At 34.7% G+C, this 24031-nt stretch overlaps 1 protein-coding gene across 1 annotated transcript in view; it reads left to right on the forward strand.

Annotated features, from left to right (window-relative positions):
- Positions 1–474: 474 nt before the first annotated feature.
- LOC150092575 (dual specificity protein phosphatase CDC14C-like) overlaps positions 475–24031 on the forward strand; it is a 301512-nt gene continuing 277955 nt past the window's right edge. Inside the window, exon 1 of the mRNA XM_090414344.1 lies at positions 475–864. Coding sequence (XP_090270470.1) covers positions 816–864 — 49 coding nt within the window. The 5' untranslated portion in view covers positions 475–815. The remainder of the gene's footprint in view (positions 865–24031) is intronic.

Consider the following 24031-nt stretch of genomic DNA (forward strand, 5'->3'; position numbering starts at 1 on the left):
ATTTTACTGGTAAACATTATTCAAGAAAAATGGGTTGTCTGTATAATTTTTTGTGACAGTGTACCATAAATAACCATTGCCTAAATCCAGTGATGTTTGAATGCATAATATATGTAGCATTAATTAATAATTAAATACTGTTCAGTTTTATGGCATATAGTAACTTAATTTTTTAAATAAAATTAAGTCGGTAAAATTATAAATAAATCATTTAATTTAAGTTATCTCAAAAATGATTTTGTACTGATGATGGTACACTATCTATTTATTTTTACCTATGGGGATTAATACACAAAATTTACTGTTATAGCCAATAGATGGCGGTATGTTAAGGACCTTTTAATATAAACAAGTTTAATTTTCGTTGACACCAGGTATTGGACTGTTTTATCATGTGACTGAAAGACGTAATTAATGTGTAGTTTGAATCGTAGGAGTGACACGCTTTTTTCGTGAAGATGGCAGTGTAAAGATTATTAGGTTGCAGATGAGATTTTGTTGTGCTTGTTTATGTTAGGATTTAATCGAGATGTTGAATTACGCATTGTGTAAGTATTATAACAATGGAAACTTAAGTATAAGAGAGACGTGCTGCTAATTGGACAGCGTTTTCTATCGTTGTCTAAGCAGTTTGGAGGTGATCTACCGCAAATTGTCACATGTATAATATTATACTGCCCAGTGAGTGGATTTCGCCACCACTCAGTGAAACACTTGTGATTTCTGAATGTTTACATTAAGTGGATTCCATATCATTTTATCTGGAAATACTACGAATAGTTGTACAAATCAATAGGTGTGCCTGCAAAAGACAAATGGATGAGATAAATAAGGATGTGATGTATTTATCCGAATTCATTAAAGGTATGTTATGTGACAGTTATAGAGTTCGCATAATGCCTGGTTATTTGTCATTTATTAATGTCAGGTTATTTGTCATTTATTTACTTTTTAAAAATTTTCTGGGGGTGAAGTGTAATTACATTTCCAGAAATTAACGTTTAAAAATGACATCCGCGTAATATATTTTTAAGATTAATAATACTAAATGTATGAATTATACCCTCTAAATCAGTGCTTCCCAAACTTATGAATGTAAAGGCCCCCTTGGAAAAATTAAAATATTTCACGGCCCCTATCGAGAAAAAAAAAATCGTAATAGAGACATATTATTATATTTATTGTATTTATATTCAATACAAAACATACACAGCGAATATTGCAAAAATCAAATGCAAATATTACATTTTTAGCATCTTACATACATATTTGACATGGCAGACACTTAGTCTTAAAACATTTTAAATTTGTTTTCATTATTTCACGGTCCCCCTCAACAAAACTAACGGCTCCCAAAGGGGCCGCGGCCCACAATTTGGGAAGCACTGCTCAAAATGATTTGATGATCGAAAACTGAACGCAGTTTTGTTATTATTATTTTTTTTTTTTCCCAGTTATTAGTCTCAGTGATTGAAGATGTTATTTACCCCCCCCCCCCCAAGACCATTTTGGTTTTAATGTTTACACGATATATTTGTGTTGATTGTCACGAGTATATAACATGATGGATCGGCTTGCCTTAGGCTCAAATAATGTAAAAATAACTGAGAATGCGATTTCGTTTAAGGCAATTTAAGACTCAATATTACGAAATATTATTAACACATGAAAATAAATGCATAAAGATACTCAATTCATATTATTTATATTTAATTTTTCATCCATTCTCTTATTTAAAATACGTATAATATATTTATTTTTTAAAAATTATTTTATTAATAATGCACAATAGGTCGGCGCTTATATCTACGAATGTTTTTTTTATGAATGCTTTTAAAAACCTTTCAGGCAGTTAATCTGGCCAGATAACTCCATCACCTGTAAAATTTTGCCACTCAGATTACGGATGCTGCATGGACCTGAAGCCACTTTGTTTTCATCATCCTATACAACGGCGGATATAAGAATGAAAGCTCAGTATTGTAGGCAGCACTTCCTGAAATCAAAAGTCATAGATCACCGTGCCTTTCCTGAAGAGAGAGAGAAATCTCTCTTATTGAATACCACACCTGATGCTATAAATGAACTTTAGTGGGAAATAGATTTTGAAGACATGAAGAAACGTTCCCCAGTTTTTCTTTTCAGTTAAATTTGAATTCACTGGTTTCATTCAGATGGCAAAAGGTTTAATTTCTTAAGAGAAATTGAAGAGTTTTATGCCTTTTCAAAACTGATGTACCAATAAGGAAAGACACATAATATTTGCTTCTTCACTATAGCTGCTGCAATGTTGTTAATTCTAAGTTAATTCAAACAATCTTCCTCCCTCTATTTCCTTGCTTTTTTTTTTATATTTTTTTTTATACCCGTTTTTGGTATATTTGGGCACATTTACTATGCTCCAAAACAAGGCAGAGTTAAACAGTTTAGATCTGCTAGTATTACCCCATCATCAATTCTCAGTAACCTACCTCAAATTTCATATTATTGAAAAAATCCATAAATTACATTCTTGCTGTTTATTCATGGTAAGATGATAGTAAATAGGTTTTTTGTGCATAGCATCTCTGCAGATGTTTTGGAAGCACATACCATTGTAACTGGAAATCTGGGAAGGAATGTTTCAAAAAAGAAAGAATTTACATAGCTCATTTATTTACATTCCCATCCATCCTTGCCAAGATTGCATTGGATCTGCAATGAACATTTTTTCTCATTTTCCTTTTCTTCACAGCTTCTTTCCTTCTCTGTGTCACATTATCTGTGTTCGCTTTCAAACTGTTTTTCACCCATCTCCTTTGGGTCTTCTCAGTCCGTTCCCATTCATGACATATACTGCATGGAGATATATATTGTCCATTTGTCTTTGTAATTTTTTATGATTGTAATTTTTTCTTGTTCATGTCTAAAATGAAGTATTCAATTTTCAGCTAACTTCCTGTACTTTCATTATTTTTGAATTTGCTTCATCTTATGCCACTAATCCTTCACAAACAGTTGATCTTGATGGCCATTGTTCATCTTTCTTTCTTGAGATTTAGTAACAGCATGTGATGAGCCTTAGGATTGCATTGTATAGTTTAACTTTTAAGGGTTTAGAGATATTATCGTAGTTGTATATTTTATTTAATTTACTGCATTGTGAAATGTATTGGCATTTTATATTAAATGTTTTTTCCACAGTATTAATAGTTCTTTTTTTCTCCTGCAAGGTACCAGAAGTTTTCCACTTGCTCTGTTTTGTTTCTCCATCCTATCATCATTACTCATCTTATTTCCTTGCTAAACTTGCTGCTTTCTTTATTTCATTTCATTTCTCAAATATGAAGAGCAGTTTCTTTCTGAGTTGCTGTGAGTAAGCTTGCATTGGTTACTGCACCCTCCACATTTCCTCATACATTCTGATAATTTATCTAAAAGCAGATTAAACAAGTACATTGAGAATGGATGTTTCTGCCTTACTTATTGCAAATTTTTATAGATTCTGTTGTTAGAACTTTAAAGTGAATCAAGGATTTAGTGTCTGTATGATATCTGTGGATAAACCTTCTTTTTTTTTTAATTAAAAAAATTTTTTTTTATATCCCAACCTGATTTATTTTATTATCTTTTGCATTTGCTTTCATTTTTAGGAGGAGGGACTTGCTTTTAGTTATTCAAAAATCAAAACACAATAAATTGCTTTATCTAGATTCCATGTTGTCTTGGTTGTTTATTTTAGGTTGTACGAATGAATGCATTTTAATTTTATGTTACATACTGTTATGTGCTTCATGATGTCTTATATTCTAGCTTGTGTTATCTATACTAATAATTTTTGTGCATGACATTGTAGTATTATTGACCAGCAATTTTTTGGGTCTATTTTTTTTTTTTTTTTTTTTTTTTTTAAGATAAGGAATATTTTATTTATTTTTCACTTTTTCTTTGAAAATTCAGGAAAAGCTATGTGGGTGCACTCTTAATAATTCAAGAACATTTTAATTGAGTCTGACAGATTGCTTACCACAGTAGAATCTTCTGGCCTTGTAATTGGATTGCCACTTTCATCAGTGGTTGTTCACTACACTTATTATGGCAGATAGCTTCCTCTGTTCAAATTTCTTTGCCAGTGCATAAAAATCCTAAGTCTCAGTGCTCTCACCTATGCATATGTTATCTGTAGTTTAGCTGTTGGCAAAACCCAGGTCTCTTTTCCATTTGACAAATCTTAGTATTCAAAAATCTCAAGCTAAAAGATCTTCCATAACTATTATTACTTTACTGTTTTTTCTTACCATATTCCTGTTGAAGGAAAACAATTTAATGCTATTAAAACATAGTCCCCCCCCCCCTCTCTCTCTCTCTCTCTGTCTGTCTGTCTGTCTGTCTGTGTGTGTGTGTGTGTGGCATTTTTGGTTCAGTACATGACATCCATAGCCTCTTCTGGATCCAGATTTCAGAAAAGTATTCTTTACCACCAAGACACTTCTTGCCTGTACAACTTCTAACACTGCATAAATTCTAGATCCATTCAAAATTAAAAGACTTCTCACATGGATTAATATACCAATAATCTCCAAAAAATGTGTGATACTTTCTAGAAAGGAAACTGATCTAGTGAACTGATGGCTGCTCTCTGAAAATCCCTTCACTTAATTTCTCAGACTTTTTGGTTGTCTTTTTATGGGTATTTTCTTGAGTGCTATTTGCAGAATTGCCTATTGTATATTGTATTTCTCTACCGAGCAGCTACTGGTTATTTTCACTGCATACAGCTTCAAACGTATTGAATTAACTTCTTGTTATTCTCTTTCATCATACTGATTTCTGTTCTGTGAAGGATCCTCACACTTTCCCCAAAGGAGTGTGATTTTTAGCAGTTCAAGAAACATCAGCAGGTTTCTTTTCCTTAACCACTTGTCCACTTACACCATAGATATGCTATAATAAAACTCTTGGTGTTTTATTATATAGAGATTGTTTAGCTTGTAAACATTTAGGAGGGTTACTTCTAAATTTGTATTATGTTTATACTAAATTTGTATCAAAATCATCTGTATCTATAACTATTCCAATGACTGAAGTATATTGCTTCACACATACCATGTAATGCAGTGCCTTCCAATTTTGTTGTGTAACCATTGTAAACCATTACTGCATTCCTACTTTTTTTTTTTTTGCATTTATTAGTTTTTTCATCGTTTAGTCTTGACAAAGCTAGTTAGTTTTGCTAGCGAAACTAGTCGACGAATTTGTACATATATGTATTAAACCTATGGTCATATAATCCAAATATCTTGTGTTAATTATAGTTAATAAAGACCAAATATAACTTTTCAACTATTCCAATTGTTTAACATTTAAAGTCTAATTAAAATTAGGATATCTCATATTTGGTTTCCTAAATCTTGTGGAATGTTAATAAAATTCTGTTTCATCCTTACATACTTGCCATGATAAAGCATAGTATTTTTTATTTATTTTTTTCATTTTTTGTGGATTCTGTCCATGGAATGATCATCTAGACCTGACTTGACTTAGCTGTGGATGTATTTATTATTATTATTATTATTATTATTATTATTATTATTGCAATGGTACCTTCATGGAGTCTGAAGACTCATCATGAGAAATCCAAACTATCCACACTGTATCTGTTGTATTTCTCATTGAGAGACAAAGCACTCAGCTGACTCTGACAACTCATTCACCATGCCACTCCAAGCAAAAAAAAAAAAAAAAAAAAAAATAATAATAATAGTCCTGGAAACTCATACTCAGATTCAAGGATTGACCTCTTGTTCTGCCCTCTCTGGCCAAGTGCTGAAATATTTCCTCTACATGTCATATATTATATATTCATATAAAACCCTTTTTAGTAAGTTAAATGGTTCTATCACATCCTAATTTTTTCATTTATGAACCATTGGCTGTCATCATAAGGAGTATTCTCAGACCACCATCTTTTCAATTATGTCTGGATTTTGTTCACTATTTTCTCATTCCCCAAAAAACCAGGAAGCTAGACCTGAGCATAGTAATCCAGAGGTGAATATATAAAGGCCTTATGAAGAGGAATGCTAACTTCATTATCTTTGCTTATTAGTACACTTGTTGTAGTACACATCTTGTAATCTTTTTTTTATCCCAAAATGCATAATTTTTCACTTTTCCACATTACACTGTCACCCACTACCTTTCCTTTTCCAGTGTTAGCTTATTTTCTGTGTTCTTTCAGTGCCATATGTTGAAATTTTCTGAAACAAAAAAAAAGAAAAAAAACTACATGGAACTGGAATGAAAATTAGTAATTTACTATCTAAATTCAATGTTTATATGCCCACATTTCACCAACTGAAGCTCAATTATCAGAGTGCTTTAAAATTCACACTGAGCGAAGATTGAGAATGAAATTTTCGTGAGAATAAAGACAGTCAAGTTCATAGAGGCAACCTTGGTACTTTTTTTTGTTGGTGATTTGTGGTTTCATGCTGATGGAAAGATAAGGTAGTTTGCCAGAATTTATCTAGAATCACACCATCAGTCTTGTACCAATTAATTGGCATACTCATAGAACTGATGGAGTGATAACTTTTGTAGAACTTCAGTCACTTCCAAGTGAATGCAAGGCAATGAAATTCTAAATATGGTAGCATTCTTTTGGTTCATTTTGATTTTGTCTCTAAGTCTAATAGATGCCTCTAGCATTTTCCTTTCCCCCCCCTCTCAATCACGTCTATATTTAACATAGCAAAATGATCTCATGTAACATGCACTTTATTTTCTATAAAATTTTCTGAAAAGAATGTTTATTATATGTCTAACTCTTCCTTGAAAAAAAATTTGTCAACAAAGGTTTTATTTTTATTATCTTCAGTAGTTTTATGTTGAAATTAGACTTTCATATTGCAGATATAACACTTTCCTTTACTAAAATTCATGGGTCTTACAGATGCAGTTCAGTCAGTTGGGGGTGGTGTCACTGTAATGTTCATCTGTTATTAGGTTTTCCATTCAGCTGACATCTTTCAAGTCCACAGGAGAGTTTGAATAATGTTCAGATCACTAGATAACCACCTCAGTCCATACCATTGATTAACGAATGACTTTCAGGACCATCTTTCATCATCGCTTACAAAGATTAACATAGAATAGAGCAGAACTTGACCAGAGGTCATAGCACATATCCTCTCTAATCATAATCAATAACTGTTGCAACGTTAAATCTGTCAGGTCAGGCAATTTAAGGCTTCTTTCAAGAGATGGAGAATTGTACCTATATTTTTTCTTCATAAACACTGTTCCAGTTTTTTTTTATTTTTATTTATTATTATTATTGTTTTTTTTATAAATACTAGTGGCTCCATAGTGCAATTGGATGAACAACAGTATATTGTGCCCTTCAATCGGATAAGCCTGAGTTCAATTCTTATTGCGATAAGAAGAATCTTTGTGAGCTTTTTCATTTCAAGGTGTGTTAACCGATCTCATACTGAGGAAGCAGGGTGTTTTCTTCCCCAGAAACATGGGTTTTTCATCCTGCATGCAGGCAAAAAATACCATTGGTGATGGTAGTATGTGGTAGATGTTGTGCATTGATAGTAGCATTGTTGTGGTAGTTAATAGCTTGAAGATTAAATATGGAAGGTCAGGCTATATACCACTATACACAACTCACCAGAGGTGAGTTGTGTTTAGTGGTGGAGTAGAATGCCCTCCTGCAATGAGTCCTTGGAGGTGTAATAACATTATCTGGTCTCTCCCCCTTGTCCATGGTCTCTTTGATTGTTTTATATTAGTCACTTAATACATTTTTCTTGGAACTCTTTCTAAATAAATTCTTTTTAAGTGTCTAGGCATTCAAGCAGGAATTTACAAGCATTTCTCCATAATTCCCCTCCCCCCTTAAGATAAGAGATAAAAAGTAATTTTATCTCTTATCTTTCTAATTACTGGAAACAATTTTTCTGTAACAATGAGTATGTAGCTGTGTACCACAGTACCATCACTTATTGAAGAAACAATTGCAATTCTTATATATATAAACCTGTGATACTACTATAGATGGACTGAGTAATCAGCAACCTAGAAGCTGCTCTAGAAACTGAATGTGATCATTTTCAAGCTACTTCAGGCATCTCACATAAGGTGATGGTTTCACATCAGCCACAGTGGGATTCTGTAGTTTTATTTGTAAAGTGTGAATGCTGTCCACTTGCCCAGCTAGGGCAGTTTTGTATCATCCATCCACAGAATAGGAAATAATACCTTCTTTTAAAGTACTCTTTTTTTTTTTCCCCAGATCAAAGTCTGTTAGAAATAGAACATTGAGACCATTCAAATTTATTAACTTCCAGTATCTAAATACTTGTGCCATCAGCATTTTGACTCTTGAATTGCCACTGATGGAGAATAATTCAAATGGAATGTTAGTTAGTTATAAAGTGTATTCATTTTTTTTGAGTGATCAATCTTCCTCTTATATAATGAGTTAGATCAACGTTTAATCATCTCAAAATTCTTTTAATCTGGCATCCTTATACACCAAGTATTTCCTTTCCTGAAATAATCACATTGGTCTCCTATTTTGTTACAGTTGGTTGTATACAGATTATTATTTATTCAAATTATTATTTATTCAAGTATTGTTAATTAATTATTAATAATTTTGTGTTAGTTAAGATAGTTAGAATTGAATGAAATTTGGTATTTAGGATTTCTGTTAAAATTTGTTGGGTCATCTGAGTTCTGGTTTGTTTTATCTGTAAAGGGAAGGGGGGGGGGACCTCAAGTACATAAGCCAGAAAGCAAGATATATATATATATATATATATATGGGAAATATGGGGCCTAACTACCTTATCCACCTTATGGTTGCAGTTGCAAAGTCCAAGTATAGTTGGAAGATCATGGGTGCTTAAGAACTTCAATGTTAGGACCATTGAAGAACACACACACACACACACACACACACACACACACACACACACACACACACACACACACACACACACACACACACACACACACACACACACATTCATAGAACTGTATCACCTTACATAAATATAGTTTTTAGGTTATATGGTCATTTTCATTGGTTTATCATTAGATATTTCATCATATTGCATCATCTACCATTCCCATAGGCATTCTGAATAATGCAATAGTTGCTGCCATTGTTTCTGAATTTTTTTATGTTATAAATAGCAAGAGCTAGTTTTTGTGCTTTACTGTAACTGCAGTAATGCTATGGCTAGTTATGTGCATTTAACACCTCACAGAAAAAGTGCGATTCAAGCTTTGAATAGAGATAAGGCTGTTCCTTTCATAAAATAGCTAAAGGGGTGTCTCCTGTTGTCAATCTACTAGTTGGCTGCTGTTGAAAATGAAGGAAACCATATCTGCTGAAAGGAAGAAGGGGGGGGGAGACAGGAAGAAAACCACTGTCTACACCATGTCAAGATCGAGTTCTAAAGTGGCTCTGCCTCAAAAAGTGCCTTGTGTCATCCTGAGGACTGGGAAGAAAGAAGTTGTAGCAAGCTTTATAACCATCAGGAGAAGATTCTTTTGACAGTGACTGATAGCCTGGCACCCTAAAATGAAGCCTTTGATAACCAAATATTTGAGATTTGCTTGGTTAAATTGGTGCACAGAGCATGCCAAATGGACTCCTAATCTGGGGCTGCATGTCATGCTATAGTGTTGGTCACTTGCATTTCACAACAGTTTCAGTGAATGCACAAGTGTAACAGAAAATTTTAGAATTGAATACTATCAGAGACCACTTTACCATAACGACGAACTGCATCTTTCGGGATGACTCTGCCCCACTCCTCATAGGGCAAAAAGTGTAGTAATGCTAATTATAGCATTAAACCATATGAATTGAGTTTAGTACTTAAAAAGATAATTTTTGCTGCAGGTTAATAAGTGGCTCAATGAACACTAGATTCAGTGACTACTATGGCCAGGAAACAGCCCAGATCTCAACCCCATTGAGAATTTGTAGTAAAAATGGAGACTAAAAAACACGAGAAGCCAGAAACATTTCGGGATCTCCAAGAAGCCATTATAAGGGTATGTAATCCATGAATTGACAGTTGCATCTAGGTGGATTTTGTGAATTCTGCTGATGCCAAGCTGTAATAAAGGCAAGAGGAGGACCCACGAAACTAAACAGTTAGTTTTGAATGTTAGTGAAACTGTGTAGCTGACTAAATTTTGATACCAATATTTGTTTTTCCAGTGAAAATATCACTGTCCACCCCATTCTAAAATATTTGCAAATTTGTTGAGTTTGTTGTCATTTCCTAATTGTTACATCTTGTACTAAAAAGAGTCAAATATTAATTAAAAATAAAAATGCTATATTACCTTCTTCATTATTTGTGACAATTATTGTTAGTATCCCTTTTCAAATAGACATTCAGATTTAATTACCAAGAAAACATTGTTACAGCAGGTGATGCATTTTCTATGACGTGAGTGTGTGTGTGTGGGGGGGCAGGTGTGCGTGCGTGAACTCCATGGAGTCAAATGACTCATCATGGGAGACCCACTCTCTTTATTAACACAATACCTATCATACATCTTCTTAAACTTATTCACTGTTGGGGCACTCGCAACTGCCTCTAGCAACCTATTCCATTCATTCACCGCTTTGAGAAAATAACCTAGTCCACACACCCTTGCCAACTACACTCTTAGACAGCTTCCAAGTGTGACCCCCCTTCCTTTCCCCTCCCTATGTATTGAACAATTCCTTGTGTCAATCTTATAGTATCCTTTTAGTAACTTATAAGTATCTATCACATCTCCTCTCCTTTGCCTGTCAGCTAAACTCGGAAACCCACCCACACACTCTCAATCGGTCCTCATAGGGAACATTCCACAGACCTGTCACCAGCTTGGTTACTCATCTGAATCCTCTCCTCAACTTCCCGATCCCCAAAAATGCAGATGACCAAATCTGTGCACAGTAGTTAACCAATGATCAAATCATAGCTTTATAAAGCGGAATAATAACCTCCCTATCTTTACTTGCCAATGTCCTCTTCAACATCCAATTAATCCTCTGAGCTATTTTGCCATCTCTTGCAATATGTCCTCAGAATTTCAAATCCCTATCCGCCATCACCTCCAGATCCCTAGTTTCATCAACTTCCTGTAAAATAGTACCATGAATATGATATGAAATGTGTAATCTTTTCATCCCAAAGTGCATTACCTTACATTTTACAACATTGAATCGACAACCATTGTCCTTTACCTACACTGCCAATTTATTTAAATCATCTCGTAAGATATCTATATCACCTTTATCAACTATTGCCCTTCCTAGTTTTGCATCATCAGCAAACAACTGAACGTCCCTCTTCAAATCTTCTGCTATATCATTAATATTCAAATTAAAGAGTAGTGTCCTAGTACAGAGCCCTCGAGCACTCCGCTAGATTCCACCCCATCATAATTGATCAATTATGGTGGAGTGGAATGGAATGTCTCTATCCTATTCCCCCCCCCCCCAATCCATGCAACCAGCCTGACATCCATTCCTATTTGCTGCAACTTATGTAACAGTTTTCCATATTGTATTCTCTCAAATGTCTTTGCCAAGTCTAGCAGTATCATGGTGTAGCCATTTCCTTTATCCAATTCTGCTGTCACCTTATTATAATATGTGAATCAATTAGTGGGGCAGGACCTTCCTTTTGCGAAGCCATGCTGCCCCTATAAATATCATATTTCTATACACCTATTTCTGAATTTTACTTTTAACCAACTTTTCCAATACTTTAACCACCACTACTACTTGGTCTGTAATTTGTTACTTCTGTCTTTGATCCACCTTTATGTAATGGAATATCTTACCCTCTTTTCATTGCCTTGGAACCTTGCCAGAGCTGAAATTTAGATTAAACCACTTTGTCAGAGGCACTGCCAGTTCACTTGCATATTCTCATAGCACACAAGGACACATACTGTCCAGGCCCACTGCTGAATTCACATTGATATTTTTCAATATGCTGAGTACCTCTGAAATAACTTTGTTCAGTTGCAAAGTTATCATTTAGCAACTGAACTTTCTTCTGCTTCTGTCACTTTCTTACCATCAGCACTGAGTAAAGTTATCTTTCCATAATCGTTCTTTCTCTTACTGTGTAGCAAAAAAACTCTTTTGGATTTTCTTAGGCCAGCTCAGCTAATTTTTTCTTGAAATCTGATTTAGTTTTCCTTGCTATATTAGTCACCCTTCTTGCTTGTGCTGATCACCTCATTGTTTATAATCCTCTTACAGTGCTTTTTTTTTTTTTTTTGTAGCTTCTGCTTTATATTGCTAGTTATCCACATAATCCTTACTTGGTTTATCCTCCTAATCTTGGGTATTCACTCTGATACTGCCTCGATGAAACAATCATGCACTAATGACATTCATTTCATGAATGTCATTAGTGCATGGAGGCTTCAAGTAGCCTCTAAGCTTTGTAGTTCTGCATAAACACTTTCTTGACTGAAATTACTGATTTAGTTGTTCAATATTTCCACATGTTGAACAACCTCCCAGGACAAGACTGCATGGTCATGTTCCTTGATTGGAAGTACAGTTACTACTGTAGTTATAGATAGAGCTTCTGATGATCACCTTAAGTCTCCCATGATAATTGCTCGGCCTGCACTCATTGTGTTCATTTACTGATACATGTTGTCCACATTTTCTTCTGGACCCCCAGATCTATAGCAGCAACCAACAATATATTTTGTCCTATTGGTCTATATCTCACAATAGACAGCCTCAAATGAAGCATTTCCATCAGATCTACAATCGTCCTTAACTTCTGTTTTTGTTAGTCGAAATTCTTCAGCTGTCATTAATAATACTCTTCTTCCTGCCCTATGTTAATGCAGACAATCCCAAAAAAGTGCCTTTTGCTATAGTAACATCATTTATTACCATAATTGAACCTAGGGTTGATTTTAGCATATGAACTTGTAGGCATAATTTTGAGTTTTTGATTTTGACATTAAAACAGTCTCTTTGAAAAAAAAAAAAAAAAAACCTTCACAATTTTTACTGGCAATCCTTATACCAAGTGTCATAAGATAAAGAAAAAATTATTGTTTCAGGTGTTGTTTTGGTGATAAAAATAGTCCATGTATATTATTATTATTATTATTACATCACAGCTCCAGGGAGTCCAAAGACTCATTGAGGTGGAGTATCTACTCCAACTCTCTATCTCCACCAACTGCAACTACTGTCATCATCTATACCAATGGCATCTACCACCCACCATCACCACTAATATTTTAACAGACAATTACAAACATCCATGCCCGCAGCGGGATTTGAATCCACAGCATTTTGGCTGGAGAGCAGACATGCTAACTACTTGGCCAACCAGGCCGGCTATAAAATCCAATTTTCAATTTAGTTTCAGAAATGACAAATCTTTCCATTGATAATCATAATCATTTACTTGTTCAGTGGATATTAATATTTTTTAATAATTACTGCGCTGAAGCATATCCCAGCCACAATGGACTTCATAACATCGTATACCTATAATTGTTTACATATGATATAGTTTGGAATTTTGTTGTTTACAGTTTTCAAATATTGATATTTGTATTTTAGTGAAAACTATCATGATGTCTCTGATAGTTACGGGGGGGGGGGGGGTCTGGAAAGTTCTGATGAACACCTGAAACAAAAATGTTTTTTCATATAAAAATTTTTCATAATTTTTTTTTTTTTTTTTCATATGAAAATGTTGTTTCAGAAAATGTCTTTTTTTTGTTTTTTTAGGTTATATGAGAAGACATAAAATTAATTAATTTTTCTTTTAGGTGTTTATCAGAACTTTCAAGAGACATTCCCCCCCCCCTTGTATATATATTCAAATAGCTTTGAGTTGTGGCACCTTTCTAGAAATCTGATCATTGCTTCAAAGCTAATAATTCATCATAATCAAAATTTAAAACTTCAGATTTATTTTGAAAGTTTATACATCATTAAATTTTTATATATCATATCATTTAATATATATCATTAAACTGAGATTCTATTTTTGGCTTATACATGCTAGAAATAAGTTTGCCTTGTCTAATTTTGATGGTTGGGAAAAACTGGGTTCAAATTTTGATTGGATATGAAAAAAAAATAAATATATATATATATATATACAGGGTGTTCGGGATAAATTTGACAGTTTCGTAAGGAAAAAGAAAATCTTCTTTGTATCTATTAAATTTAATGAATTGACAAAAAACATTACAGGCAGAGTTAATTACAATACTATCAACAAGATTTACTCAAAATAACCACCATTAGCATCGATCACAGCTTCAATTCTGCTTCGGAACCTCGAACAAGCTGATGCTACAGTCTCCCTGGGAAGGGCCGCAAAAACTGTTTTAATTTTATCCATTAACTGGGCTTTTGTATTACTGGAAGTGCGATTGGTGTCTTTTTCAACTGCGCCCCATACAAAATAATCCATGGGGTTAAGGTCTGGGGAGTTTGGAGGCCAAACATTTGGACTGGTGAAGTCGTAGAAATTTTCAGACAACCATTTTTGACTTTTGCCAGAGGTGTGGCAAGGGGCCGAATCCTGCTGCCATACATACGGCCTACCATTGGCTACCCTTGTTATCCAGGGCTTGACTACAGTTAGCAACTCCACGAACAAAGCCCGAATTCCAATGCCAGGGTTCTTCAACACCTGTTCCTGCAGATTTGCGAGGAATTCTGCTGTACGAACGCAATCAGATCGTCTGCTAGGGATCTTTCTTCTTGCTACATCCTCGTAGTCACCATTGCAAGTCTCTAGTTCATGCCTGATTGTTTTTACTGTATTCAGGGAGCATTGGGCAGCAGTCGTAATATCCTTATTTTGATGGCGGGCACGAATCATCATGATACAAGTTATTCTCTTCCATGATTCAGGTGGGTTCCAGCTATCCATCCTTTCTGACATCTTGTATATGAATGAAGAAGGGTCCAAACTTTTAAATGAAGAGAAGTGTGTGTTAATACATGTAACTTACGGAAAAATATAATTAATTATAAATATGTCAAATTTATCCCGAACACCCAGTATATATATATATATATATATATATATATATATATATATTTTTTTTTTTTTTTTTTTTTTTTTTTTTTGAAGTGAGTCAACAAGTCACATATAGATATGAAAGGTTTTTCCTTCTCAGAAAGTTGGGTTTTTCATTCCACATAACTGACAAACAGGTCAGAAGAACACAAGCAATTAACAGACTAACTTTAGTTTCTTGGGCAGTTATTCCAAACAACCTAATCTTGCACTTACAAATAATCCAATCAATCTTAAAATTGAAATGGTTTGGCAAATTTTAATAGAGATCCTGAATACCATACTACATAATTTCAGTATCTTTCATTTTCATTTCACTACTTTCATTTCATCAAAGTTAATTACTGTGGTTATTGTGTGATTTGTCATTTAAATTTTTGCTAGGACTCGAAATATCAAATAAGTAAAATTATTAAAGTGAAAACTTTAATCATTTTATTAAAGGAATTTTAATGGAATTTTATTAAATTCCATTGAGCTAATAAAAAAAAAAACTATTATTAGTTTAAATCATTAGCCATTAAAAATAGGGTAATTTAAATAACAATTACTCCTCATATTCTGAATCCCATATTTTGTTAAATGCTTCCTATCCAGAGAACAGTGTTGCCATATGTACGCTGCACAATTTCAGTATCTTTCATTTTCATTTCATCAAAGTTAATTATTGTGATTATCATGTGATTTGTTGTTTAAATTTTTGCTAGGACTCTGAATATCAATAAGTAAAATTAATTCAGCTAAGATCTTAGAATAATTTTTTTCATTGATGGATTGGGCAGAATGATTTTATAGGTCTTACAAGAAACTCTCCAAAAACAGCTTGAAATTTAACAAAATACATTTATAACTTTCATTTTTGTTATATTCATAGAATTTTTACAGAGGTGCCACAAGTGAATAGTGTGAGTAATGCAAGTTTGTTGCATACATCTTGCAGTCTGTTGGTTGGCGAGTGTATATGCTACCAACTGCCATTTAGATCACTCTCATTAGCAAAGTAATTCAAAATGATGACAGTTCAATGTGCTTTAGTCCAGTAATTATCTGTTGCTAAACCAATACTATGCTTAAGACTGATTGATGGAATTTCTTTTCCCATTATCATTCCTTTTTATTGTTACTGTACCTTAAACTCATTCACTGCTTCCACATTCAATACACACTCAGGAATGCATTCCACTCTCCATGCAAAAAATCTGCTCTTCATTCCCTTTCTCTCATTCTCCTTATACAGCTTCCAGAAATGACTTCTTGTCCCCGCTCCACACACACACACACACACACACACACACACACACACACACACACACACACACACACACACACACACCTGTTTCTCTCCATTGAGATGGAGAGAGAGAGAGACAGGTGTGTGTGTATCTCTTTCCATCTCTATGAAAATCTCCTTGCCACCTTATGTCTGTCGTAACCTCTTTTTCTCTAGGAATCTGAGGTTCAGCAAATTGCATTTCCTCACCCTTTTTTCCTATCCAACATTTCAGAGACAAGAAACCATCCTAGTCAATAATTTCCTGACCTTTTTTTGGTACATCTATATCCCCTTGAAAACTATGAGACCAATGCATACAGTAATCCATGCACATCCAATCAATGCCTTATGTAAGGAATCCATAACCTTCTTAATCCTGCATGTCACTTTCCTCCACATCATTGCCATAATCTGTTTTAGTTCTCAGAATTAGCAATCTGTTTCTAAAAGCAATGTGTTTCTTCTCCACTGTCATCCTCAGATACCTTATTTCCTATGCCTTCTGTAAGGTTATGTATCTCATTGCTTTCCAAATTTTAAAGCCTTACATTGCAATAGTGAAGTGGCATCCCCACTCACATTCTGTTCATATCCACCTGTGAAGACACGCATTTGCTCTATTCATCATAGTTCCCTCCCAACTTTTTACCATTTTGAAACAACTGCATATCCCATTTCAACCTTTCCCGGTATTAACTTACATTAACTTAAAAAGTTAAATAGCAGTGGCCCCAAAACAAAATTTTAGGGCAATTTGTCTCTTTCAGGCATTGTTCGTCACCCTCCTCCCTCCCACCTTACTGATGCCTATCAGATAGCCAATCTCCCATTCAACACAGTCTGTTTTTCAACCATACTTGTTCTAATTTAATTACCAAAATTTTCATGTGCTAATCTAAATTGTGTGTTCTAAATCTAAAGATACCACTGCATGCATCTTACTTGTCTAGTGTATTTGTCACTTTGTAGTAATCCATAGGTGGATTGCTAAAACGTGATCTCCCTTTAGCAAATTCATGCTGACTATCAAAGAAACTGCTGCAGTATATCTATTCAATTCTGGAGGATCCCACCACACACTAATCTCTCTAACACTTTAACCACATATTGGCTTGAAATTCAAAGTCTTGCTGTTATCATTTCCTTTGAAGTGCAACAGTGAGGCTTTGAAGGTTTTGCATTCCTTCTACTCCTTTGAGATTCTTTGGAGTAGTTCATTGCCCAAGTCTGTTAAACAAGGATATCAAGGCTGTTAACTTGCTGGCACATTCCCTCAAAACACACAGTAATGTTATTATGGTTACCAATGAAGATTTATTTAGCGTATGATGATATAACGGCTGTGAGGCCCCCTTTTATTGGGGGGTGGCACCATTTCAATTTCCCCCAAATTTTATCTGAGCTCAGAACTGGCATAGCTGACTAATCAGGCCTATGGCTGGGGCTTAAGTATTCCTGACTGTAATTAGTGTGTGTGTTCACAGGACCGGTTTGCCTGCTTGCAGGAGGAAAAACTGGGGAGGAAAACCCTGCTGTCCACGCCCAAGACCGGCTAACTTGGCTATGTCTGAGAGAGATCCTTAAGCTCCACAGTGACGAGAATCGAACCCAGGACACTCCTTTCCTAGGCATATGGTTGCAAAGTGTATAACCACTCGGCTAACTGCATGGACTACTAATGAAGATAACATTTACTTAATGCTTCATATATCTCCTGCTTGCTTACCATCATTCCCATCTCCATTCTTACTACACTCAAGATGTGCAAAAGTGAAATACTTATTTAAATTATTCATGGAATCTTTCAACTGTATTCATTCTACCTTTTTCACTTACTAATATCATCCTCTCAAAATCATTCTTTCTCTTGATGGCTATATAACTATGGAATATTTCAAGGCCTCATTGGCTAATTGCCACTTTCACTGCACTTTTGCCACCTTATGGCTCTCTTGAGACTTATGATACTTCAATCTACTTCAGGTACCCAATAAGCAGCTGGTATCATGATGAGCAACAGAAATTGTCTTCTACTCAGATAAACATCCATGTCCTAGTGAGATTTGAACTAACAGCAAAGTTGCTGTCCATTTAGCCAAACAGGCCAGTTTAAAGCAAAACGTTTGTTTAGCAGTATGATGAGTCGGTGAATGTGTATCACTGATTCATCATAAGGAGTCGGTGAATATACATTAATCCTGAAGGAGAATGAAGGAACTCTGAACTTCAGCCTTGTATAAATTATTATTATTACATGACACCTCCAAGGAGTCCAAAGACTCATCGAGGGAGGGCACCTATTCTCCATCTTTCAATCCGCCAACTACACTGAACCTCATCATGTACACCAATGCCATCTACTGCCCACCACCACCATCACTATTTTCACAGACCATCACAAACATCCATGCCCGTGGCAGAATTCGAACACGCAATCTTTTGGCTGGAGAGTGGATATGATAACTACTCGGCCAACCAGGTCAGCTAAAACTTCACATTTTGATTTGCAGAGAATTGTTTAGTCTTGGTGCAACAAGTGCTGATGATTCATCTTTATCCCATTACAAAAAGAGGTAAATTGTTGTTCTTGCTATTACCTGTTATCTTAAACCTGTAGTTACTGTTAAATTTAATAAATAAAAATCTTTTGTATGCTTTCCATGTCTTTCAGATATAAGGTTTGGTCATATTCTGAAATGAATTTGATATTTTCAACTTTAAAAATAGCAGTCATTCAGATATTTACTGAAAGGCACTTTTAACCAGCAGTTAAGGGCCTTTTAGTAAAATTAGTCTCCTTGAAGATAGCAAAATTTGTTCTGTTATATGGATGGGCCCTTCCTAATAATCATGTAAGTCTGAACTAGTTTTGGGGACCTACTTCCTTGCTAGTGTCGCTTCTTCAGTATAGTCAGTGAATCTGGGTGTAATCCAAATTGTAAAGTGCCATAGCTTAGTCGAGTAATTAATGTACCTGTTCAACAGACTACGGGTTTCAATCCTTCCAGGCATGGATGTTTGTGATTCTCTTTAGATGGGAGATGAATTTCATTGCAGGTGTGAGATCACCTCTTTATTTATTTGGAGGCCTTCAGTAGCTTCGAAAAAAGTGCAATGTTTGATCTTTAGCACAGGGTTTCTTGATTAAGTATAAAATAAATTTTAAAATAATCCTTAACCTAACCATGGTATTAATATCACATAAAAAAAAAAAAAATAGAGCAGCCCTTTGTACTGTATTAAAAAAAAAAGTGATAATTTTCTCCATAGTTTTTAAACTTAGTGTACTGTAAAGGAAGCCTTCTTAATCTAGCCTTGAAAAATTTGTCTGATATGCTTGATATAGCTGAAAGTGTTTAAATATTCTACGTTTAATAATTCACTGACTGATCTGAGATAGAAAACTGGTGAGGATTATTAAAAGAACAAGATTAAAATTTCTTGGCATGAAATATGATAAGAATATTAGATTTCACTTTGAGAGAGAAGCCTCTAAATTGCTACTGCATTACTAAAGTAATGCAGCTCTACTATTCAGAATGTTTTCATAAAGAAATATCCAATAGATAGTACACAGAAAGTAAACCAATTTACAACTCCTTCTTTCAGTACTCCTTTGCAATTAAATATTTAGTGTTGTAAGTTTAGAATTTATGAAGTGTTAAATTTTAAGAATTGTATAATGCATTATACCGTGAATTTCAATTGTAACTTTCTGTGTTCTTATTGATCAATTTTTTTTCCTTTACATTTCGACCTATTTCTTTTACGTATTTGAAGCTTATTTTATATGGATATGTGCTCATTTTTTAATGCTGTATTTAAATTTTCAGAAGAGTAGTGTTTAATATCCTACATATAATTTAAGCACAGTTTGTCAAATATATTTCAGATGGGGAATTTAAAGAAGAGATCAGCTGTTGCAAGTGGAAGAAAGAAAATGCCAGTGAAACAGAAATGATAGCAGTAGATGGTTGGAAAAAAGAATAGTTAGTTATTTTTGATTTTTATGACACAAAGACATCAGAAATCGTACTGATGGTAAATGGTTAGTAGGACAATCACAGACATCCTTGTCGCTGGCTGGATTCGAACCCACAGCCTCTTGGCTGGAGAGCAGATACACTAACCACTTGGCCAACCATGCCAGCTGGAAAAGAGAATAGAAAATGGTATAGTGAGGGGACAAAGAGAGAGTATAATAATATGAAGATTATTTTGGAGGGTGTTAAAACTGTAGGTGGTTTGTGTGAAATAGGTTTTTTTGAAATAGGGCTGACACAACTCAGGCTACGAAGCCAGTGTATTATGTCTCTTAATCATGTGTGTCCTTATGGCCAATTTGTTTTGCAGAATGAAAACCCTTCCACTTCCATATGAGACAGGTTAATTCACTATTTCAAAATACCTTATAAAGATTCTTGTATCTTAGAGAGGGATTTGAACTGATGTCTTTCAAAGAGCATCACTGATACTGACTGAGGCTCCCTTTGAGAACGGAGACAATAGGAAGAATGAACGAGGCTGGAGTGCAAATGCAGATTTGCCTGTAGTGGTTGAATGAATTCTGAAAAGGAATTGTGAATAAGGTAGCACAGGATTTGAGTGTGGGATGTAGAATTTTAAGTGTGTTGCTGAGATGAGAGAAGAGTGATAAATGATTATGAATGATAATCAGATTGTATTCTGATGTATTCAAGGAAAGGTATATATGTTCTGGTCAGTATAAAGAGCTTAGCCACGTGATGATTCTTGTTATTGCATGGATTATGCTGATTAAATACTAATGCTGTATTCTTAAGTGCATTTATTCTGGTATACATATTTTCTATACAATTAGAGCAGAAATTTTAATCTTCTTAAGTATGAAGGTTTGGTTCAGTTAGTGGATTCACACCAACAGACTGTAGGTTTGACACTATAAACATGGATGTTTGCAAATGTTTTAATGAATTTGATTGCTTGGTATTAGAAACCTGAAGTTTCTTGAGAAGTTCCATGTTTGGTCTGTAAAGTAAGGTTTCCCAGATTATATTACCCTTAGCCCACCCACAGTACTCATTTATGATAGGTTTCTTACATCATTTCATGAATGGAATTCACATTAAAAAAAAAAAAAAAAAAAAAGCATAAAATTGGATAACATGCTAGACTGTAAGGGTTAAAATGTTTAGTTAAATTGGAATTATAAGTTCATTCATTGTTGATAATTGTTTAATTATAGTAATTCATTAACAAAAATAATAGTGCAATAGTTAGGGCTGTGATTCACAGATGTGTGATATGCTTTCAGCTGCTGAAAGGCTAGTGACGTGTAACAGCCTTTTCCATGCAGTCCTACTGTGTGACCTATTTCCACAAATGGGACTTTCTCAACCTTACGAAGTACAGCTGCCGAAAAAAAGCATATCTTTTCTAGTTAGAGGAAATGCCCAACTATGCTTCCAGATGGTAGCTTACTTTCATTGCCTACCAAAATGCAATCACCATGCTTATTGGAGGCCTAAAAGTGACAGTTGCTATGTTTTGTCCCCAGAGAAGGATTTTGGGTTCTCCAGCTCCATTTTCCATGGTGTGCTTGTGATAGCATCAAGGACATGCAAAACACCCTCAAGTAAGGGGTACAGCATGAAAGTGGCTCCACAGGCTGGCTGCTACATAACATTTTTGGGACCAATCTTGATAGTTTATTTATTCATAAGGGGTTCCCCCTGTTCCTCAACCATCTCTTAGGACTGGTTGAGCCCTCCTAGTGAAGGATTAAATACATATTTAATTAATTGTAGATCCGTGTGTTTGTGTTCACGGGCCGGTTTGCCTGTTCTTAGGGACGAAAAATTAGTTTCTTTGTGAAAAGCTCTTTACCTCCATATGAGACTGGCTAACTCACTTTAGTCGAAAGAGACCAGATAAAGGTTCCTCATGTCATGGAAAGGAATCAAACCAGTTTTTTCGACTAAAGGGCTTCTCCTGTACCAACTGAGTTACGGAGGCCTCTAAATGAACTGACAAATAATCTGACTGCCACTTACTCTGCTATATTATGCCTTGAGGGAGTCCAGGTACAATGGTATGTAGTGAAATTTCCACCTTCCCAACACTGAACAATTGCAAGTTATCTGAAATAATTTTAACACTCAAACCATAAAATATCTCATTAAAAAAAAAAACCTCTAACCAGCAAGCCATATAAAAGCCACAAAATTCCAATTGTAAAAATAATATGGAACAACAAAAACGACCATATGCATTAGCACTTGTTGTTGTCAACTTCATTATAAAACGTGTGCACCACTAATTAGACATCTAGACCTGACTTATTATTAACAGAACCTCAATTGTTCACTTTAACTTTATAAACTACACCCTATATGATTCCTTCTGCCACAGGGATAGAGCTTGTTCTGTCAGATCTGATATCCATTATCAGAAAATGAATGTGAATCTAAACCTTAACACCCCCTCCCCCCTTTTTTTTTTTTTTTTTTTTATCTACCTCAAAATTTCCTTGCTGTATTTAGTTGGATTCATTTGTTATCTTTATCACTCTCCAAATTCTGATAAACAGTCTGAATGCTTTTTGTAATATGTATTTGAAGCTGATTTTTTGCAATCCAAATACTGAAACCCATGAGTTCAACATTCACAACTCAAAATGGCATTCTTCTCTGATTCCATTGTTCAGGGAGCAAAGTGGAAGAGATGTCATGATATTTACAATATCAGCAATTTTTTTTCACAATTTGTCCATCCATCACTCTCTCTCAATACATGTGATCTCTTTTTAATCAGTTCTGCTGATAAATATATTGGAAGAACTGAGATGACCAAGAGGAGAGATGGCAGTGTAGATGCCACCTGCTCTATAACTCTATGACCTTGTACAAATTTCATTTTCTAGTCTTTCTTATGTCCTGTGTCACTATGCTAATGCAAAATGGGATGACCTGATTTCTTCTCATCCTTTTCTTGGGCTGAATGCACGAACAACTGCAACAATTTTTGCTGGAATAAATGATTTTCATCCATTCAATGAGAAATGCCTCGTTCTACTGAAAATCTCATACCACTCTCCATATCTTGGAAAACCAAGATTTGGAGAGTGTCAGAGTTCACCTAGATGTTCAAAGAAGAAATTGACTTATTGTAAATTCGAAATCAAAGCTCGATTTCTTTATGTTCAGAACAGTACTTTTTTTTTTTTTGTATGTGTGTGTGTTTTGTAGCTGTTGAACTTCAGTAATAGGTCCATGCTAAATTCAAACTAGACTTTGAGCAATTTCCTTCTGCTCAAAAATTGTTCAGTTCCCTTTTGGTAATGTTTTGGTCAACTTTTGCTCAACTATGCTTCTTTACATCAAGATGGTTCTATTGTAACCTAGCCAAAGATGAGGCTGACCCATTAGCATCATCTTTCATATCCAGCTCTTGCATTGATGATTAAGGCAATGTACTAATCCCTAGTTATATCCAGAAGAACAGTTAATTGCATGCCTACTCCGACTTCTCTCAGACAGCAGAAAAATTACAAATAGCTGTCCATCCACCCTTTGCAGTTGGATTGCTAATTTCCTGTTATGGTGGATGGCTGCCTTTCTTTCCTGCAAATGCTGCACTTCTGCCTATTCATAAATGGCTTACTCTCACTAACTTCAAA

Source organism: Typopeltis vanoorti, chromosome 25 (genome assembly GCF_054136105.1).
Source record: "Typopeltis vanoorti isolate ZY-2024b chromosome 25, IOZ_Tvanoo_1.0, whole genome shotgun sequence".
Lineage (NCBI taxonomy): Eukaryota > Metazoa > Arthropoda > Arachnida > Uropygi > Thelyphonidae > Typopeltis > Typopeltis vanoorti.